At 46.6% G+C, this 19,993-nt stretch overlaps 1 protein-coding gene across 2 annotated transcripts in view; it reads right to left on the reverse strand.

Moving 5' to 3' along the window:
* Positions 1-7,758: 7,758 nt before the first annotated feature.
* The window catches only part of CLSTN2 (calsyntenin 2), a 753,689-nt gene continuing 741,454 nt past the window's right edge, over positions 7,759-19,993 (reverse strand). For both annotated transcript variants that reach the window (XM_061420328.1, XM_061420320.1), the window contains exon 17: positions 7,759-19,991. In XM_061420328.1, coding sequence (XP_061276312.1) covers positions 19,794-19,991 — 198 coding nt within the window. In that variant the 3' untranslated portion in view covers positions 7,759-19,793. The remainder of the gene's footprint in view (positions 19,992-19,993) is intronic.

The following is a 19,993-nucleotide window of genomic DNA, read 5'->3' on the forward strand; positions in this document are numbered from 1 at the left end:
CTCGGTTCATTCATGCTGGAGAAGACACTGCTGGATGGTGTTTCTGGAAGCTCAGTTTCTCTTGTCACTCCAATCATTCTGTTCATGAATATCTGCTGGCTACCACTAGCTGATGGTGACTTTCTTGTTTGCTAATAGAAACCTTGACCAATTCACTTCCCTTTTCTCCCTCTTCTCAACTTAATCCTGGGAACCTTGGCTTTCTGATGAAGATAATCTACCCTGGCATAGATGCCTGTAGCTCCAGAGGTGCCTCCTTTGCAGTGTTCATAAGTGCAATTATACCCTACTTATGAGTTATTTAATAATTGCTTCTGTCCTTCACTCGACTGGTCATCCAGTGAAGGTGGGAAGCTGGTATTGCTGGTATCCTGGTACCTAGCATGGTGGATGGTTCACAAGAGGCATCATTAGGATCATGGAACAGTTTTGGGCAACTAATAGACAAATGAATGAATGAAGACTCCAAGTTGCTCTCAGCATTGTCATAGGTTCCAGGATTCAGAGGTCAACAAAGACTTTGAGGACAGTTAGCTGGCATTACTGCTCTGGGAAAGGAGACCCATTTGCTCTTGTTTCTGAGTATGTATTTTCACATAGTTTGCATTCTTGTTGGTTTTTAGACTTCCTCTGGTTTACACACTTTTAGCATTTCTATTATTTTTGAAACTCTAGTTGGCCAATCAGGGCTTTTAAGTTCCTATCTTCTGTGTCCTTTGGGAATGGTGGTAGCCCAAGGCACTAAAAAGGAAAAGAGCATTCGTCTCTGGGCTCTGGCACCTGCCACTTGGCTTTCTCAAAGGCAATATTTTACTCTTCAAGGCTGGTTTTCACTCTTCAAGGCTGGTTACTTCTTAGCTGCATGGGCAGACACTTGGTTGAGCAGCCAAACACATTCTGAAAACCACATCTATGTGGGAATCTGGATTCTGTCATTTACCAGCTGTGTGACCTTGACAGGAGACCTCCTCTCCTAGTTCCTTCATGTATAGGATGAGGGTGAAGGTTTCCACATGGGGCTGTTGGAAGGATTCAGTTAGAAAATACCAGTGAAGTGCCTGATCCACAGCAAAATACCTTCTCTTTCCAAAAACCTCCACATCAAGGAGATAAAGTGGAGATACCTATTGAGAGTGTTGTTTAGGACAGACCCCAGTACCGCTAAATGAAGAGATGAGAAAATAGACAAAGGACCGACTGAATGAGTGAGGGTGTGACCCACACTATCTCTGACTAAGGGAGATTGGAGATCAAAACTGTGATGTAAATACTCAGTGAATGCTTGTAGAGCTGGACATAGTGGTAGACTTTTTTTTTTAATTGGAGTATAATTGCTTTTTAATGTTGTGCAAGTTTCTGCTGTCCAGTGAAGTGAGTCAACCATATGTATGCATATATCCCCTTCTACCTCCCTAATCCCACCCATCTAGGTCATCACAGAGCACTGAGCTGAGCTCCCTGTGACTCACAGCAGGTTCTGCTCACTATTTTACACATGGTAGTGTATCCATGTCAATTTCAATCTTCCAATTCATCCAACCCTCTTCCCCAGACCCCGTCTCCCCATGCCTTCTCTACATCTGAAAACAGGTTTGTCTGTATTATCCTTCTAGATTCCACATATGTGCATTGATATGTGATATTTTCTCTTTCTGACTTACTTCATTTGTTTGACAGACTCTAGGTCCATCCATATCTCTACCAATGACCCACTTTCATTCCTTTCTATGGCTGAGTAATATTCCATTGTGTATATGTCATCTTCTTTATCCATTCATCTGTAGATGGACATGTAGGTTGCTTCCACATTCTGATGATTGTAAATAGTGCTGCGATGACATTGGGGTGCATGTGTCTTTTTGTTTGGCAGATTCTTAATGGAAATTATCTCATTAATTATCACAAGAATCTTTTAAGAAAGGTATCATTACCACCATTTTGTAAATGAGGAAGTGAAAGCTCATGGAATAGGTCACATAACTGTGGTGCCATGACTAGTAAGTGGTTTTACTAAGGAATCACAAAAATGGAAGGCCTTAGGTATATATATGTGTGCATAGGGGTATTTGCAGGTATATGTATGTGCCTATGGTATTTAACTTCATCCCAAGAAAACGGTAGGCCCTGATGACATGCTTGTGCAATGATTAGATGACTATAAATGTTGGTGGTAATTAGAAGGGACAAGGCAGATGAAGGGAAGTGTAGAACAGAAATAATGGTTTTGACAATGTGGCCCTGAGGAATGGAACTCAAGGTCAATTCATGGAGGACTTCCGGGACTGCCTTCCTATATTTTAGGGAAGAGAAAACTGGACTGAAGTTCCTGAGCAAAGTCAGAGAGATGTGCCTGAGGATTCCAGGATCCATGGCTGGGGGGCTTGTGTCCAGCGAGCATCCTGGTGAGTGAGATTCATGGGCATATGTGGAAGTCTCTTCAATATGACCAGTGTATATGAGCACCCAGATCTTTCCTTTTAAAGGTTTTCGAGTAGCTCCATGAATATGGAGCTCATAGAATATAGGCATCTGCTTTTGGACTGATTTGTTATTTTTGTTTAGTCACTAAGTTGTGTCCAGCTCTTTTACGACCCCGTGGACTAGCCCACCAGACTCATCTGCCCATGGGATTCTCCAGGCAAGAATACTGGAGTGGGTTCCCACTTCCTTCTCCAGGGGATCTTCCTGAACCAGGGATTGAACGTGGGTCTCCTGCATTGGCAGGCAGACTCTTTACCAATGAGCCACCTGGGAGAGTTAAAAACACTAGTTTGAGCCTGAGTGACCCTGAACTTTAGCATCATGTTGCCTCAGATTATGCACTTGGCCTCTCTGTACTTTGTAAATGGAGATATAAATCTAATAAAATTTTTGTGAGGTTAAAATAAAATAATGCATATAAAGCACAGCACAGTTCCAAGTTCTTAGTTAGTGCTTAATAAAATACATATATTAATAATGATTCCCATGACAAAATTTGTTATAATAGAAAGCACTTCTAAGCCATAGTCCATTCAGTTTTATTTTAAGATCATTACAGGGGCTTCGCTGGTGGTCTAATGGTTAAGAATCTGCCATGCAGTGCAGGGACATGGGTTCAGTCCCTGGTCAGGGAACCAAGATCCCACATGCTGTGGGGCAACAGAGCCCATGCTCCACAATTCACAGTCAAGGAAATAAATATTTTTTTAAAAATATCATTACAAAAACACAGAGGCTCTTTGAAGGCCTGTCTCTTGGTTTACTTTGCTAACATGTTCTGGTCTCAGTTGGGTGGGACTGACCCAGAGTTTCAAGCCAGGGCATTAACATGGTGACCAACCAGTGGCAAGGAAGAGATTTTCTGCAGGTGCTGTGGCCACCCATGGTACCCGGTCTTGAAGATCAATGAGACCTTTATCTTTTCCATTTCCCTTTGGCAGCCCAGCATCTCAGTGTGCAGGACACCAGCCAGCTACAGCTTGTAGGTGTCACCCTTCTGCTGGCCAAGCATTACTGCTGATATCACACCCACACACCCTAATGGCGCCATTAGCACCAACCTGAACATGCTTGGGTTCCACAACTTTTGTTGGCCAATTAAACCTGAGATATTGCCTTCATGTGCAAGATCAACAGCATAGAAACTGAAGGGACTTCCCTGGTGGTCCCTTAAGACTCCGCATCTCCAATGCAGTGGGTGTGAATTTGACCCTCATCAGGGAACAAAGATCCCATACACCACATGGCCAAGAAAAAAAAAAAAAGAAACAATGACCAAAAAAGAGGATTCACACTGGAAATTTAAGGTGTGATTCTGAGTGGGCTGTTGGAGCAGATAGGTATTGAAGAAGTGGAGCAGGGACTCAGAGGTGTCATGCTTGGGATGAAATTAACTGCTTGCTTCTGGATGGTTCCCTTGGATGAGTCACTAACAAAGGGAAGAACTGTGGGTCTGGGCTCCAGGTCCTTTTCTCAGGCTAAAGGCAGCATTTCCCAAAGTGAATGCTGGTCAGAAAGATGCTTTAGGAGGGCAAGCATTCCACAGTCCAATCAGTTTGAGAAACTCTCTTTCCTGCATTTTCTTCCAGATGATTCCCAATGCATGTTCTGAAAATTTCTGGCCTTAGGTCATGGGTACAGGTGCTCCTGGGATCCTCTTGATACCTGAACTGTAAACAGTGGTGTGTGAAAGTGGCCTTGAAAAAGCTCACTATTAGGATCTCTTTCTAACCCTGACTTTAGTGATGTCGCGTTGGTGGCTTCAGATCAGCCAAAGAGGGAGTAGTTATGTCATGGGAGTCAGCAAATGCTACAAATTTGATCTCTTCCCCCCAGAACTGATTGATAGCCATCCACGACCACACTATGGCCCAGAGACCTGCTCACCTTGGTCATGCCTTTGAGTACCCACATGGCTGACCATGACCCACAGGACCAAATAATCTGAATCAAGGTGGTGTGATGATTATTTGTTTCTGATGAATTGAACTCACCTGATCCACACTAATATGGTCTAGGATAGAGGTCACAAAATGGTCAACTGAGTCCTGAAGTCAGCCTGCTAATCCATTTTGCGGGGGGGTTTCCATACAGCATTTGTTAAAACCTAGGAATTAGTTGCCAAAATTTAAAATCTGGTCTGTTTCACATGAAAACCCAGGTTTCTGATTGTCTTGAAAGAGAAAATCAGAAGCTCTGGCAATCATGAGCAATACCCTTGCATTGAGACAGGGGCTGGGGCTGAGAGGCAGTCACACATTTGTCTTTGCACTGAAGGCCCCATCCAGGTAATTGTGCTACCTTTGGCTGCCTTTACCTCTGCAGGCACATGAGTTTAGCTTATAACAAAGAGTCAGCCCTACAGTCTGTTCCTCCCACAGTCGGCTTGAGATGCTTTACAATAAGGTAGGCCATGCTCCAGGGTGCAGAGGTGGGTAAGATCATCTTCCACTGGGGAAATCAAAGTGGCATTACTGATCTATAGCCCTGAAGCTCAGCGGGGAACTTTCTATCAGAGGTCAGATTTCCATGATATTGGGTATGGGAGGATGGATGGCATTCCAGGTAGTAGGACCAGCAAGCAAAAACGTGGTGATAAGAATGTTTACATGTGCTTTGGGAATTCTAAGACCTAGGGCTCCTGCTGGGCAATTGGGTGATACAAGGGTGAAAGCGTAGACTGGGCCAGGTCACAGAGCCCCTTGGATTTGAGGTTTAATTCAGTTTAGCTTCATAAATGCTCTCTGAGCCCTTTCTAGCCCAGGTTCTCTGCTAGAGCATGAACACAGTACTGATTGAGGTGAAACCTCTGTCCAGGACTTTTATCCAGAGTGTAGTCATTTATAAGTTGGTTTTTGTTGGTGTGTGTGTTTGCCATGGACACTCATCAAGTTTACCTAACGTAAAGCCCTTTATTTGAACTTGATAGACCAGAACATTTTCAGTTAAAAAAAAATCTATCTCGTTCGACCTGAGGGACAAGGAAAGCCCTGGAGCTCCAGGGTATTTCCATATGAAGGGTAAGTTCCTAGAAGTCTCTGTAGCCTGTCTGCCTGGGAGGGCACCGCCCAGCGGAGCTTCAGTCTCACGTGGACAGAGTCGGAGAGGGAGGCCAGGAGCAGGCCGTGGTGGAGGCTGAGGGGTGAGGGGATGTGTTTGAAAGAGATGAGAGGGAATAGGCAGGAAAGAACATGAAGGGTCTGTTTATCAGATAGCAAGAACATGGGCCTGATTGTTTCAGGATCAAAGGAATGATGAGAACTGTCAAGGGCCCTCTATATATAGGGCTCCAGAGATGCCCAAGGATAGGTGTAGGTGTGTGTGTGTGTGTGTGTGCTTGTGTATATGTATTGGAGTGTGCTTTATCCAGGTGAAGATGGAAGGACCCCCCAAACAGACAAAATCTCCTCAGGCTTCTTGCTGATTTTCTGAGACATGATACAGAAAATATAGTTCATTGTGATAAATGTGCTGTCTTCACACAGAACACAAGAGCTCCTTTTAGGGTGTGAATAGCCTGTATTTGGGGGATTGTCATAGATGGGGAGATGTGAGCAGGGGTAGGAAAAGAAAGGGTGGCAAGGGTAGGTAGACGGCATATGGCTGGAGGAGGGTAGCCAGAGCTGCTTTAAAAGAAAGTGTCTATTCATACAGATGGCTAACAAATACATGAAAAGATGCTCAACATCACTTATTATCAGAGAAATGCAAATCAAAACCACAATGAGGTACCATCTCATGGCGGTCAGAATGGCTGCTATACAAAAGTCTACAAACAATAAATGCTGGACAAGGTGTGGAGAAAAGGGAACCCTCTTACACTGTTGGTGGGAATGCAAACTAGTACAGCCATTATGGAGAACAGTGTGGAGATTCCTTAAAAAACTGGAAATAGAACTGCCATATGACCCAGCAATCCCACTGCTGGGCATACACACCGAGGAAACGAGAATTGAAAGAGACATGTGTACCCCAATGTTCATCGCAGCACTGTTTATAATAGCCAGGACATGGAAGTAACATAGATGTCCGTCAGCAGGTGAATAGATAAGAAAGCTGTGGTACATATACACAATGGAGTATTACTCAGCCATTACAAAGAATACATTTGAATCAGTTCTAATGAGGTGGATGAAATTGGAGCCTATTATACAGAGTGAAGTCAGTCAGAAAGAAAAATATCAATACAGTATACTAACACATATATATGGAATTTAGAAAGATGGTAATGATAACCCTATATGTGAGAGAGTAAAAGAGTCACGGATGTATAGAACAGTCTTTTGGACTCTGTGGGAGAAGGTGAGGGTGGGATGATTTGAGAGAAAAGCATTGAAACATGTATATTACTATATGTGAAACAGATCGCCAGTCCAGGTTCAATGCATGAGACAGGTACTCAGGGCTGGTGCACTGGGATGACCCAGAGGGATGGGATGAGGAGGGAGGTGGGAGGGGGGGTTCAGGATGGGGAACACATGTACACCCGTGGCTGATTCATGTCACTGTATGGCAAAAACCACTACAATATTATAAAGTAATTAGCCTTCAATTAAAATAAATAAATTTTTAAAAAAAGTGTCTATTGGTGATGTTTGCTGTGTTGCATGCCCCCTTCATGACCTCAAAACTTCCAAGAAAACTGACTTTTCCTTCCTTCTCTCTGGAAACAAAAGGTAAGACTTAACTCGTGGGTGGGCCCGATACAAATTAGAAGGGAGAGGCAGCTGTACCCGTGATTTACGAAAAAGTCCTCTGGATGTCCACTGGGTTTGAATGGGAAGACAGCCCATCTTCAGGTTTCAAGAACACGGTGGCCCTGACTGGCACCTGGGTGTAAGGGAAGGTCAGTGGGAATGGAAGAGCAGGAAGCAATGGGCTGGGGAGAGAGAGGGGTAGAGTGCTGGGCTCAGCCCCACCTGCCCTCTTCAATGCCCCAGCTCCCTTGGGGTCTCATCTTCATCTTAAGATGACGCACATAGAGCTCCAGCGCTTTGTAGGTGCTCAGTAAATACCTTAGCACAGCCTTTGGATTGGTCCCCAGCAACAGTGCTGCCCAGTTCCACTCTGGGGGAACAGGGGGGGAACAGGGTGCCCTGACAGAGCCCAGACAGGGGCCAGTTTGCCATGTCACCATCCCTCACGTCATCCCACGTCCCTCTATCCCCCAGGCATGGATTTAGGACAGAGCCCCAGAGACTACTGACCCAGTCAAAGCTCTTCTTAGCATCTCACCTCATCAGATAGTCTCGAGAATAAAAGCTCTCTGAGGTCACATTTACTGTGAAATTCAAAAGTCATATTTATTCACCAATTCACAGAAAGTGTCATAATGACCACCAACATGAATCAGTTTGTAGGCATTTACAAGCCAAGGCTGAAAATAAATATCTGTGTTGAATAGGCATTTAACAAATTACTTGGAAACAGCAAGAATCCGAATTATTAGAAATTTAAAGTTTGTGATTCACACACGGGTAAGCTCACAGTCATGGGAAGGAGCCCAGCAGATTCCTATGATGGTTCTTATTTCTTCTTATATCTTTATATACATACAGCTTCTCGGCGCCCCTCACTGTGCGTCAGCCTTCAGTGGATCCGACAGCTCGATTAGGCAGGGGAGGGGAGCTGAGAGAGGGTGGGGGGAGGCGAAAGGGCATGTTCCTCTGTGACTGGGCAACCTTGTTCAATGCGCAAGATGACAGCATGATCTCCCGAAATTAGATTCAGTATAAATGCATCCTTCTAATGAGACAGTCCAGAGTTTGCCTTGTGTCACACTCATACACACACAATAGTATATTTAGTAAATAAACCCATTTTCTAAATTGAAGGAATTCACTCTGAGACAGCTGGAAGATCTCAGAAGTCTGACATGTGTCAGGTACACACTGGCCCAGCCATGGAGCTGCAGATGGCCATGGCGAGAGGCACTCTGGCCACACTGGCAGAAACTGTCCAGACAGTAACGGTGATCAAAGGTGATTCTACAGAATGATGTTGCTGGCCCTTCCTCTGTCTATGGTGTCAACACCACAGAGGTTCTGAGGAGAGAAAGCTCATAGGACCTTTCCCCCACCCACTGTGGTTGGGTAGATTGGAATAGTCATCCAAGGCTTCTAAATGCTGGTGGCAGCTCCAGATAAGGGAGAAGAAATCTCTAGACCTTTCAGATCAGCTGAGCCCAGAACCTTTTCATTTAGCTCCAGAACTGAAGTTGGCAAAATTCAACAGCATTTCATTGAGTATTTAGGAAATGGCAGAGACCACAGGAAGAGAGCCCCTAGCCCCATTCCCTGTAGAAATATCTTGCTGGGAGTTATGCAGATGTGGCTTTAGTGGTACTGACTCACTTACTGTAACATTCTGTCACTGATCACTACCAGAGAGCCTGACCCAAGACCTGCAGCTGGCTGACAGGATGCCAAATTTGAATCTGCGAATCCACAAAAGCTTCTCTTCAGGAAGCTGTGATGACTTACAAGGGGGATGTGGCTGACCTGCTTCTCTGCAACTCATTTAACTTGGGGTGTGTTGATTCTAGGGCTTCCCAGGTGATTTAGTGGTAAAGAATCTGCCTGCCAAGCAGGAAATGCAGGTTCCATCCCTGGGTTGGGAAGATCCCCTGGAGAAGGAAATGGCAACTCACTCCAGTGTTCCTGTCTGGGAAATCCCATGGACAGAAGAGCCCAGCAGGCTACAGTCGCAAAGAGTCACAAAGTCGCAAAGAGTCATACATGACTTAGTGACTAAACGGCAGCAGCAGCATGGTGATGCTACCGTCTACTGAGTGGCAACAAGCTGGACCTTCAATTTCTAAGCACTTACCAAACTCTTAACTATGTGCCAGTGTTTTGAGAGCAAGAATAACAGCAAGAAAAAGCATAACATCCAAACCAGTGCTTCTAAGGAATTTAAAATGTGAACCATTGACATCTTCATTCTACATCACACTTATTTCTTCATTTTATGCTGCTAAGTCACTTCAGTTGTGTCTGACTCTGTGTGACCCCATAGACAGCAGCCCACCAGGCTCCATCATCTTTGGGATTCTCCAGGCAAGAACACTGGAGTGGGTTGCCGTTTCCTTCTCCAATGCGTGAAAGTAAAAAGTGAAAGTGAACTCGCTCAGTCGTGTCCGACTCTTAGCGACCCCATGGACCGCAGCCTACCAGGCTCCTCCATCCATGGATTTTCCAGGCAAGAGTACTGGAGTGGGGTGCCATTGCCTTCTCTGTCATTTTATATATATATGTGTGTGTGTGTGTGTGTGTGTGTGTATGACACATATTCAGCTGTCCTTAGCTACTTGTCTGAAAATTTATATTTAATATATTAATTTTTCAAACATATGTCCCAACAGATCATTCTCTTAACCTTACTGACATTATAACGTCCCTACCAATATAAGATATCCACTCTACTACCTACAGATGTTTCTGAAAACAACTGATTTCTGCATGCAGTTTATTTTCTAAACTCATCAACTGTTTTTCTTCAATCTCCTATCAAGCCTGTCCAGTAGAGACCACCAAAAACCCCTTTTGGAAGCCACTGAAGTCAGGCTGGAAGCAGTCAAGTGGATTGATCCATAATAACTAGTTCATCTAGAACTGAAACCAGCTTCAAACGACTCAGAGTTTGGAAGCAATTGATTTGCTTGCCTCAGCAGTCACATGCGCAGACTCACCCATACTTGGCTGAACCTTGGATACTACAGCTCTCAATCTAGAGCTATCCTCTGGCTTCCCCAGGGAGCCATGTCCCTCTTGCTGTCACTCTTAACTCAGCCTCACCCGTTTCCTCTCCCAACTCTGAGTCACCTTTCCCCTCAATCTCTTCTCTTGTTTTTTTGAGTAGTCAGTCCTGGGTAGCAAGTCTGGCTTCCTGATCTCTTAAATGCTTCTGTTTTATTTCCAGCATTTGAAATTAGTGAAAATGGGCACAACCTCTCCCAAATCCCACATGTCAGAGCCTCCTCTGCAGCCATGTAAGGGAGTGGGGGGTGTGGGTGGGGCTCCCGATCCTTGTGTTCCTTATCCACCAGGACAGATGCACTTTTGTCTCTGAGGTGGATGTGCACCGTTACATTCACATCTGTGACCCCGCCCCCTCCCTCAAGGCACAGGCGGAGCCCCACATCAAAGAGCTATTAACCCTTTCCCAGGGTTGATGCCTCCTCCTCCTCTTCACTCCCTTTTCTGCATGGGGGCTGGAGCCTGTAGCTGAAACTCATGGTTGGTTCTCTGCTTCTGCAAATACACACAACCTGTGGGCTCATTTCTCTGAAAGTTCTTCCCATTGGGGAAAAAGAACCCTCCAATGTGTGTGTGTGTGCATATGCATGCATGTGTGTGTCCCATTTCTGTTCTGAAATGCTCAGGAAAAAAAGGTCTTGGCAGCCGAGATGCATTTTTGTTTCAAGATAAAAGCAAACAGACATTAGAGCTGACATGTTTCTCTTGCCTGTGATTAATACACACCGTCTGCCTTTCAGCTCTTCTCGTGTCTGTTGCCCTCTTTTCATTAGTCTATTGGGAACTGAGCTTCATCTTGATGAATCTCCTCTGCAGTGAATCTGATAAAACGGCCTGAAGAGCAGCACAGGCATTAACAGAGTATGACTTTCTCTCCTTGGTCGGGATGCTGCCCATGACCTTTGGGGCAAAGCCAGTTGGCTCATTAAGGCCCACCTACCCCGGCTCCTTGCCTAGGGGCTCCTGTTACTGGTTATAGCTGGGAGAGAGTCCCTCTCCAAAAACCCCCACTCTCTTCTTTTTCCACTGGGGAAGCAGGAATGCTCCCCTTCCTCTACTACACTTCTGTCCTCCTCCACCTGAATTTATAAAGGACCTGAACTTGTATATGGAGAGAAAAGATGGAGCCATTTCCCTCCATTGTAGCATCTTAATTTTTCAAAAGAGGTTAAGTGATCTCTGCTACTCCATTTACTTTAGCATTTATAGAGCACACACTGTGGCCGAGGTGCTTGCTAGATACCCAGGGTGTTGCAATAGATAAATTTCTCTTCTTGCTTTGAGGAGGGGGCCTGGGTCAGCAGAGGAGGCCAGAGTCAGGCAGCCACATTAGCTTTACACAAGCATGTTTTCTAGTGTCCTAGTCACCCCACCTTGTGCCTGGAAAATGAGGGCTGTGGTTCCTTTTCACTCAGCGGCAAGTTTTCATGGGGTGGGCCCCTGATTCTGGAGATGTGGCACCTCAGCGGTCCAGAGGCACCAGCTCCCCCCTGCCCCTCAAGATGGGAGGAACTGCTAGTACTGGGACACGATTTTCTCCAGTGTTTCTGGCTAATGTAAATGGCTGTTATGTCCTGCCCAGGGCCACACTGTGTGTGTCCCACCTGTATCCAGGACTTCAGTGAACACCCCCCTTATTCACTCACTCTACCTGACGTCATGGCTGGATCTGAGTCCTCACCCTCAGTTCACGGTGTGTCCCTGTCCTGCCTGACAACAAGGACAAAACCCACCTGCTCCCGGAACTACTGAAGGCCTCGCCATCCTCTTTTTGCCACCCCCACAGGAGGTTTTGTCCCACGGGAGCCTTTGTAATAAGTGACTAACCTCAGGGAAACATATAACCTCACCTTAAGGTCATGGGCGAGAAATGTTTCATGAGAAAACTCACAAAGAGAGGCCAGCTGTGAACAGAGGCTCTCCTGGATCTAAGTGACATGAAAGAATGCTTTACCTTCCCCTCTTGGGCCTGGCTGGTTCTCCCCCCGCCCCCCAGCACACAACTGGCCAGCCCCATTCATCCTTGTTAGTATACTCTTATCTATGAGAGATGAGTTATTCCTGATAGGATCTCTGTGGTCTTAGGACACTGGACATTTAATTAGAAGATCTTTTCCAAGCTGGATTGGAGAAATGGAGGTGTCCTGGGGAGGGGGGAGGGGTGGCATTTTGGAGGTATCAGCAAGGAGATGGCTGAGAGGACCAGGAATGAGTCCATCAGGAGGGGATGGGAGTTTGTAGGAGTTAAACAGTAGATGCTGGATCTCTGAGGTCATGCATCTGGGCTCCTTCCCAGCCCATTTCTCCTCTGTGCTTCCACCCCAAGGCCCAGCACCCCATCCTCTGATTCCCAAAAATCCATACATGAAGACAGATTCAGTACCCCAGAAAGTGAAGTCGCTCAGTCGTGTCCGACTCTGCAAGCCCATGGACTGTAGCCCCCCAGGCTCCTCAGTCCATAGAATTTTCCAGGCAAGAGTACTGGAGTGGGTTGCCATTTCCTTCTCCAGGAGATCTTCCCAACCCAGGGATCGAACCTGGGTCTCCCGCACTGCAGGCAGATGCTTTACCGTCTGAGCCACCAGGGAAGCCCAGAGCTAGGTGTAAATGACTAATAGGGCACCAACTAGTTCCTTCCAAAGGTTTGTGGACCCTCACAGTTTAAGCCTAAATCAAGAAGCTTAATCAATAAAAGGTGGACCTCAGGGATCCAGTTGATGGGGGAAAAGGGTATTGGTGGAGCCTGGCACCTTTGCAGGTCTTAGAAATTCGAGGGCCAAGACATTGTCTGTAGGGAAGGCTGTAGGTTTGTTTTGGGGTTTTGTTTTCTACTTTCAGTAGCATCCAGAGTGAGTTACTTCCCTTCCAAGAAAAGCCATTCATTCACCATCCGATTTAGTGGCTGCATGTGACACCACATGGCCCCATCTCATTACAAATGGAGCCATGCTACAATCACCTGGCTGTGTCCTTAACTGACCCGGCTCCACTCCGCCAGGCCCTGGGCCACTCCACCAGCGTACTACAGTTTAATTGTTTCCCCTTAAAATACAGATGTGGAGGAGGCCACTCAGCTTATAGGACCCTTTAAGGTGGCCTCCCTAGGGCTGGGTGGCCTCACTGCAGCTTCTCCTGGGCTGTCTTTCTCCAGGATGAGTGGGCCCAGACCAGCAGGGAATGGTTCATGCCCTAGGGGAGGAGCGGAATGGGGACTAGGACCAGGGTTTCCTGAAACCACTGACTCAGAGAGTGGATTAGAGCCTGGGAGGGCCCAGGAGAGATGGCAGTCTGCTTCAGCATTCTCATCAGTACACATTTTTTTTTTTTTTGGAATCTTGTTAATAGTCATCGGCTCCCAATGCCAGCTTTAATCTTTCTTCTCATCCTCTGGATCAGTGGCTCTGAAACCTTAGCGTGCATCAGAATCAGAGAGCTCCTTAAAACACAGGCGCCAGATACCACCCCGGTTTCTGGTTCAGCAGGTCTTGGGTGGGGTCCAGGAATTTGTATTTACCATTTGATCCCAGGTGATGCTACTGCCTTGGCCTAAGGACACCTTGAGAGCCTGGATTCCATAGGATGGGGTGTGAACCCGCAGTAGGCCCTCCCAACTCAGGCATTTTTCCTTCTTCAGCTCTAACCTGGGACCTCCGAGCCCCAGGCTATTCCACGGCTGTAGACCTAGGTTCATGCTGGCTCCTGGACCTGGGTTACCGTTCCTAACTTCCAATGTCTGGCTGCCTGCTGTTTCTACGTAAGAACTTCCTTTGGCTGGTTTCACTGAAACTCAGCCCTTGGCCATGCTATTTCTGCCCTGTAGGCAAGGTGACTGGCTTCCAGGTGAGCTGAATCAACGGGCTGGAATTAAGAAACATGTAGGATAGGACTGCCTACATCCCCCGAAAGTTCTCCACTTGGCCTCAGCAATGTGTGGCGGGGTTCCCACCTACCACTTGACACAGTTGGAGAACTGCCAAAGCAAGTTATCCCCCTCTCTCAATCCCAACTTCTGTCCCCACCATCCTGACTGCTCGTGGACAGCCTCCAACAGAGCAGAGGAAACATCCCAGCAGCTCGAAAGATCCTCACGGGTAGGGCCACCACTCATCCATCCTCCCTTCCCCATTCCTGGCACAGGGCCTGGCATGCCACAGGGGCTGAGCGAGGGTTTGCTGAATTACATCGAAAAGAGCTGCAAACACAGAATCCCATCTGTTTGCTCATGACATACAGGGTGGTGTCTGATTGCTTTCTGGGGCGCTCATGAAGGTAACATCTTCTGTCTCTTTTCCTCTCCCTGGAAGAGTCAAGTTTGGCTTCTAACCTACTTCTTACCAAGCCAACTCTTCTTTCTGGTTGGTGCTCCAAGGAAAACCAAAGCAAGATCTATAAAGCAGGTACAGAATAAATTTATAAAGTAAAACAAATAAGGGCAGGAAATTGAAGGTGCTGGAGTAGACTTCAAAACTTTCATTACTCATTGCCTTTGCCTACTGCTGGACAACAGAGAGTGGTAACGTGAAAATTAAATTGTGCCCAGGGTTTTGGCTTCTCAGCCTCGATAAACGTCTGATGCCAATGGAGAATGCTATAGTATCCACAGCCTGCCAGAGTGCATCACAGTAGGTTTTGGGGTCCCACAAAGGCCTCAGGATGGTCTTCCCTGAAAAGCATCTACATTGCACTGGTACATTTTTTTCAAAGGATTAGACCAGCTCTCTCAGTTTTTTTTTTTTTGTTTTGTTTTGTTTTGTTTTAAGTAAAACTGATTTGGTTAATTCAAATAAGGGGATGGTTAAGAAGAAAGTTCTCCTGTTCTCCTTTTCTTCCTTTGGCTAGTGTTGACTCATACAGCCGAGAAGACTGCTAATTTTGAAGTGTGCCCAGCTGGGCTTTCTACTGATTATGCTGTATTGATTTAAACAGTCACAAGTCTTTAAGATCATTTTTATAGCAATGGCATGAGCAGGGCTGAATGGAAATCAGTCTGAGATAATGAACATTCCTGCTTAGAAACCATTACGGGCTGAGTTGTTGGGGGAAGGCCCCGCACCTGGGAGCCAGCACTTAGCTCAGTGGTCAGTGGGTTCCTGGATCCCAGGCTTTTGGCTCTTGACAAATGCTTGCCTGAGCTTGAGTCAATTCAACAAGTAACAAGTTATTTTCTGGTTTTGGTTTTTGTTTTCCCTCTGGAACATGGATTTTAAAAACAGTTTAGTTAAGGACTATGCATTGTTTGCTGTTCATTTTGGAGGCAAAGACCCCTGAGCAGTTTATGGGAGGGCCTAAGATATCTGCTTTTTCTTGGCAAATGAAAGGCTGGAAGGCTGCTTCCCACACACACACAGTTGAGGTGTGCAAATTGTGGCCCCTGGGCCGAATCTGGCCAGCTGCTAGTTTTTATAAGGACCATGCAAGGAGATCTAACCAGTCCATCCTAAAGGAAATCAGTCCTGAGTGTTCATTGGAAGGACTGATATTGAAGCTGAAACTCCAATATTTTGGCCACCTGATACAAAGAGCTGACTCATTTGAAAAGACCCTGATGTTGGGAAAGATTGAAGGCAGGAGGAGAAGGGGACGACAGAGGATGAGATGGTTAGATGGCATCACTGACTCAATCAACATGAGTTTGAGTAAACTCTGGGAGTTGGTGATGGACAGGGAGGCCTGGCATGCTGCGGTTCATGGGATCGCAAAGAGTCAGACATGACTGAGCGACTGAACTGACCTGATGGACTCAGAAAGTTATTTCTGTTTTTAAGTACTGGAAAATAGAAGTCAAACAAGTAATAAATTTTTGTGACATCTGACAATAATATGAATTCAAATTGCCTGATTTTTTTTAGTGTTCATAAATAGTTTTTTTTTTTTTTTTAATATAGCCATATTCATCCATTTAAGTGTATTGTCTGTGGCTGGTTCATGCTACCATGGCAGGGTAGAATACTTGTGACAGAGACCTTATGGCCTGAAAAATCCAAAATATCTACCAACTGGCTCCTTCCAGGTGAAGATTGCCAATCCTGCCATATGTATAAGAACAGGATACATTACTTCCCTTCCAGGAGTCCATCTCCCTGCAGGGTCCACGTCTGCCAGGCCACAGCCCATACTACAAGCAGAGCTGTGTGGGCTAAGCCCTGCTTGATAGAATAGTTGTATATATTTAAGACAGAGGTGGTGAAAGCAGAACCCACTGAAATCACATTTTTGGTAACTAGATGCACTGAGGCCTCAGTCAGATTTATAGCACTTGATGAAACTTATTAGAGTGTACTTAGTATTATTTAACGCAGGTGGCCAACTAGTTGATTGCTTTACTCCACTAGGGCAACTCATTCTGTACTAGCCTTTTCCATTAACCTCTTCCTTCTCTTCTTGTCACCTGAGTTTTCAGCCTATGTGTTTTCAACCTTCAGAGAGCAGGATCTGATCATCTGCTTGGCAAGATGAGCAAAAGTCTGTCCTGTGGACAAACTGGTCAGCTGTTCCTCCCTGTCCAGATGGACATCTGCTGCTGCTGCTGCCTGGGTGAGAGGCCACAGGGTATCCAGCCATCTGGGAGTTTGGATTCCCAGATGCCAGCAGATGGAGACTGGAAAACGCTGGGCTGATGAATGGCATTTTCCACCTGTGGTTAGAATCCTTGGGGGATGGCAAGTTATGTTACTCACCACTCACCTGGATACTCCCTGAAGCTTCTGTTACTTTTATATAATTGCCCCTTCTTGTTCTCACCTGTGGTGCTGAGTTCGGCACTGGGAACACTATACATGCTCACAGATCCAGCAGCATCATCTCAAGGGCCTTGTCCTCAGCGCTGGCAATGCAGGCTGATCTCCCACAGTGGGAGTAGACAGAAACGGCTCTGACTTGACCCCGCTGTTTCTCTACATATGAATCCTGTCACAAGTGAATCAGCTGAGCTGCCCTGGCCAAGTGCCACTTTCACCTGCTCCCGTCCCTCCCAAAGCCCCCAAACGTATAATGGTTTCATGTGCCCCAAACAGCTCACTCAGCCATAAATAAGTGAGGTAGCCATTGGAGGCAGTGGAGGGCATGGGGACCACCTTCCCCACCCCAGCCAAACCAAAAGACCTAGCAGAAGCAAGCACCTCCTGAACACCAGAATTAAATATTTTAAACAAAAATCCAATTCCAAAGGAATTGGCTTTAAACATATCCATACAGTATTCATTTTACTGTTATAATTTTGCAAGAATTCTGTTAGCTCCTGAAGGCCCAATTAAAGGATCTCTTTATTTAACTAAGGGGATTGTAAGGAGTAAAAACCCGAGATTTTCTTCTAGTAGATGCATAGACCCAGCCTGATAGAAAAGGGCTATTGGGGAAATTCACAGAGGCGTCTATTTCCATTCAATGAATAGAAAACCCCAAACTTCTGCCGGTGCTTCTAAGAAGGGAAAAATGAGAGCATGGGTTGAGTTTGCGAATGAGTCCCTCTTCTTCCTGTGACTTCTCCCTCTCCCTCTGCATTTGTCTCTTACGTGATTTCTATGCCTATTTCTCCTCTGCAGCTATCAAGTCCTCTAAGGGGAGGAGGGGTTTATTGTCTGCTTTCTTCCTTTCCCACAGCTGCTGGTAGAGCGCTTAGCACACAGCAGATTCCCAGCAATGCCTCTTAGTTCATGAACACAAATAAGTAGAATCAGAGTGGCAGGCCCTAGGCAAGGAGTGGATGGTGGGGAGTCCCATCCAGTTGATGCGTCAGAAAAACTGAGCAAGATGCTGAATCTCTGAAGCTCAGTTTACTCAACATGAAAATGGGTCTAATAATAGATGTCCCCTCTACCTCATGGGATACTTGGAGGCTTGAAGGAGAGAAGAGATGCAAAAATCACTCTAGGTGATGGAAAAAGCCGCCTAAGGTGGTTCCCTCAAATCAGAAGGTTTCCTCGAATCAGAAAGACCTGTCACTAAAGGACACTGATGGTGGTCCCCCTTCATAAGTTCTCTCTGAGTTGGTAACACAGCAAGTAGAGTGAATAGATTCTGAACTTTCTTTTGATCCTGAATGCCCTGTGCCTGTGGACCAGCTCTATTGCTGTGCCAAGCCAATATGAGATGGTTGGGGGATGGGTGTGGGGAGAGTTCGGCGATAGATCATACATACTAAGGACAAAAAAGCCCAAGACATTTGAAACAAAGACATTCGAAGAGCCTCGTGGAAGTCCTGTAACAGCTCTAGTTCTTGCCTGCTATCTTCTTGGCCACAAAAGATCACAGACCAGTTACTATAGCAACAACTCTCCTCCAAAAGTGTCCATGTTAAGATGGAGATGGAAAAGATTTTCTTATTTAAAAAAAGCAGAAAGAAGGAACCTAGGTTTTTGGATATATCTGCCATCCACCTAAAGCACTGCTCCCTTTCTGAGAAGAAAAAAGAAGCTGTTATTACGGCAAACATGCTTCTAATTCCTAGCAGTTTAATCTCCAAACTCTTGTTTTAGACTCAAAGCAGTCCATGCTTGTTCCAATACATCCAAGAGGAATGTATCTTCTCAAGAGGCAGAACTGTGAACTAGGGGATGAGGGACCCTAAGACTAGACGGTGAGAGCCTTGTCCACTTCCGGGCCACCTTCTGGCCTGGGAGGGCCCAGCCACCCTCGTCACCCAGCTCTGTGTCCACCATGCAGCCCAGTCGTACCATCTCCTCAGCCCTTCTTTCTGCTCCCCAGCTGTAGGCTTGTCTCAGTTGCTGCCGGGGGCAGTAGCTGTGTGGAATGCTTTCTGGCCTCCATGGTGTCCTGTGGTGGGAGCTGCCAGTAGGGCAGCCCTGCAGGTCTCAGTGGCTGCCAGCAAGGCAGGTTCTCAGAGCGCTTTGGCGGGAACCAGGCCCTGCTGTGGCCAAGGACCTATTCTTGGTTTTGGACTTTTCATATAAGCTTCTATGGCCTCAAGAAGAACAAAGGAAAAGGCTCTCCAAAATGAGAGAGTGGATGTGTGTGGGGGTGAGGGGAGCCCAAGCCAACCTGTCCTGCAAACTTAATTCCACCTGGGTAAGGATGTTCCTTTGATGTGCAGAGGACTTAGACCTCCCGTGTGTGTAGTCTGACCACCCTGCCTGTAGGAAGCAGCCTAGAGAGTCAGGTGAGGAGAACCTGCCAGACTGTTTGGAGAGAACATGGAGTCCGTGCTCGCACAGTGGGTTGGAACCTAAGAGCCCTGGGGACGCGGAGCCCCAATTGGGGAGCAACATAAAGGCTGATCTTCTCCCCTACAGGGAGGAGCAAACAGAAAGAACCCACAGATTTGGTTAACAGAATGCTGGGTGAGCCCAGGGCCAGAGAAGTGGGGGCCACAGGAAAAAGTTCACCCCGAAATCCCCACTGAGGATGACGCTGGGCTTCTGGAAACTGCCCCAGGACTGGGACACGAGCTGTGCCCAGGGCGTAAAACATGGGTTCCAGAAGGTTGGGGAAGGCCTGCCGGGACCATCATGGAAATCAGAGGCGACATGTGATAGGCTGGGGTGTACATCGGGGCAGGGCTTACAAAACGGACAGGTGGGTGGGCGTGGCCCCGGGGAACTAGTAGGGGAGGGTGGAGTCGTCCCACTCCAGCTGGGCTTGCCTGGCTCCACTCTGCCCGTGTCTGCCCCTGCCCGCCCCTTCCTCCTCCTCCTCTTCGCTGCCCTCGGACTCGCTGCTGCTGGAGCTGTCTTCCTCCGCTTCCTCCTCCTCCTCTTCCTCGGTCTCCTCTTCCCCACGCCCTGGGGCTCCGTGTTTCT

Source organism: Bos javanicus, chromosome 1 (genome assembly GCF_032452875.1).
Source record: "Bos javanicus breed banteng chromosome 1, ARS-OSU_banteng_1.0, whole genome shotgun sequence".
NCBI lineage: Eukaryota > Metazoa > Chordata > Mammalia > Artiodactyla > Bovidae > Bos > Bos javanicus.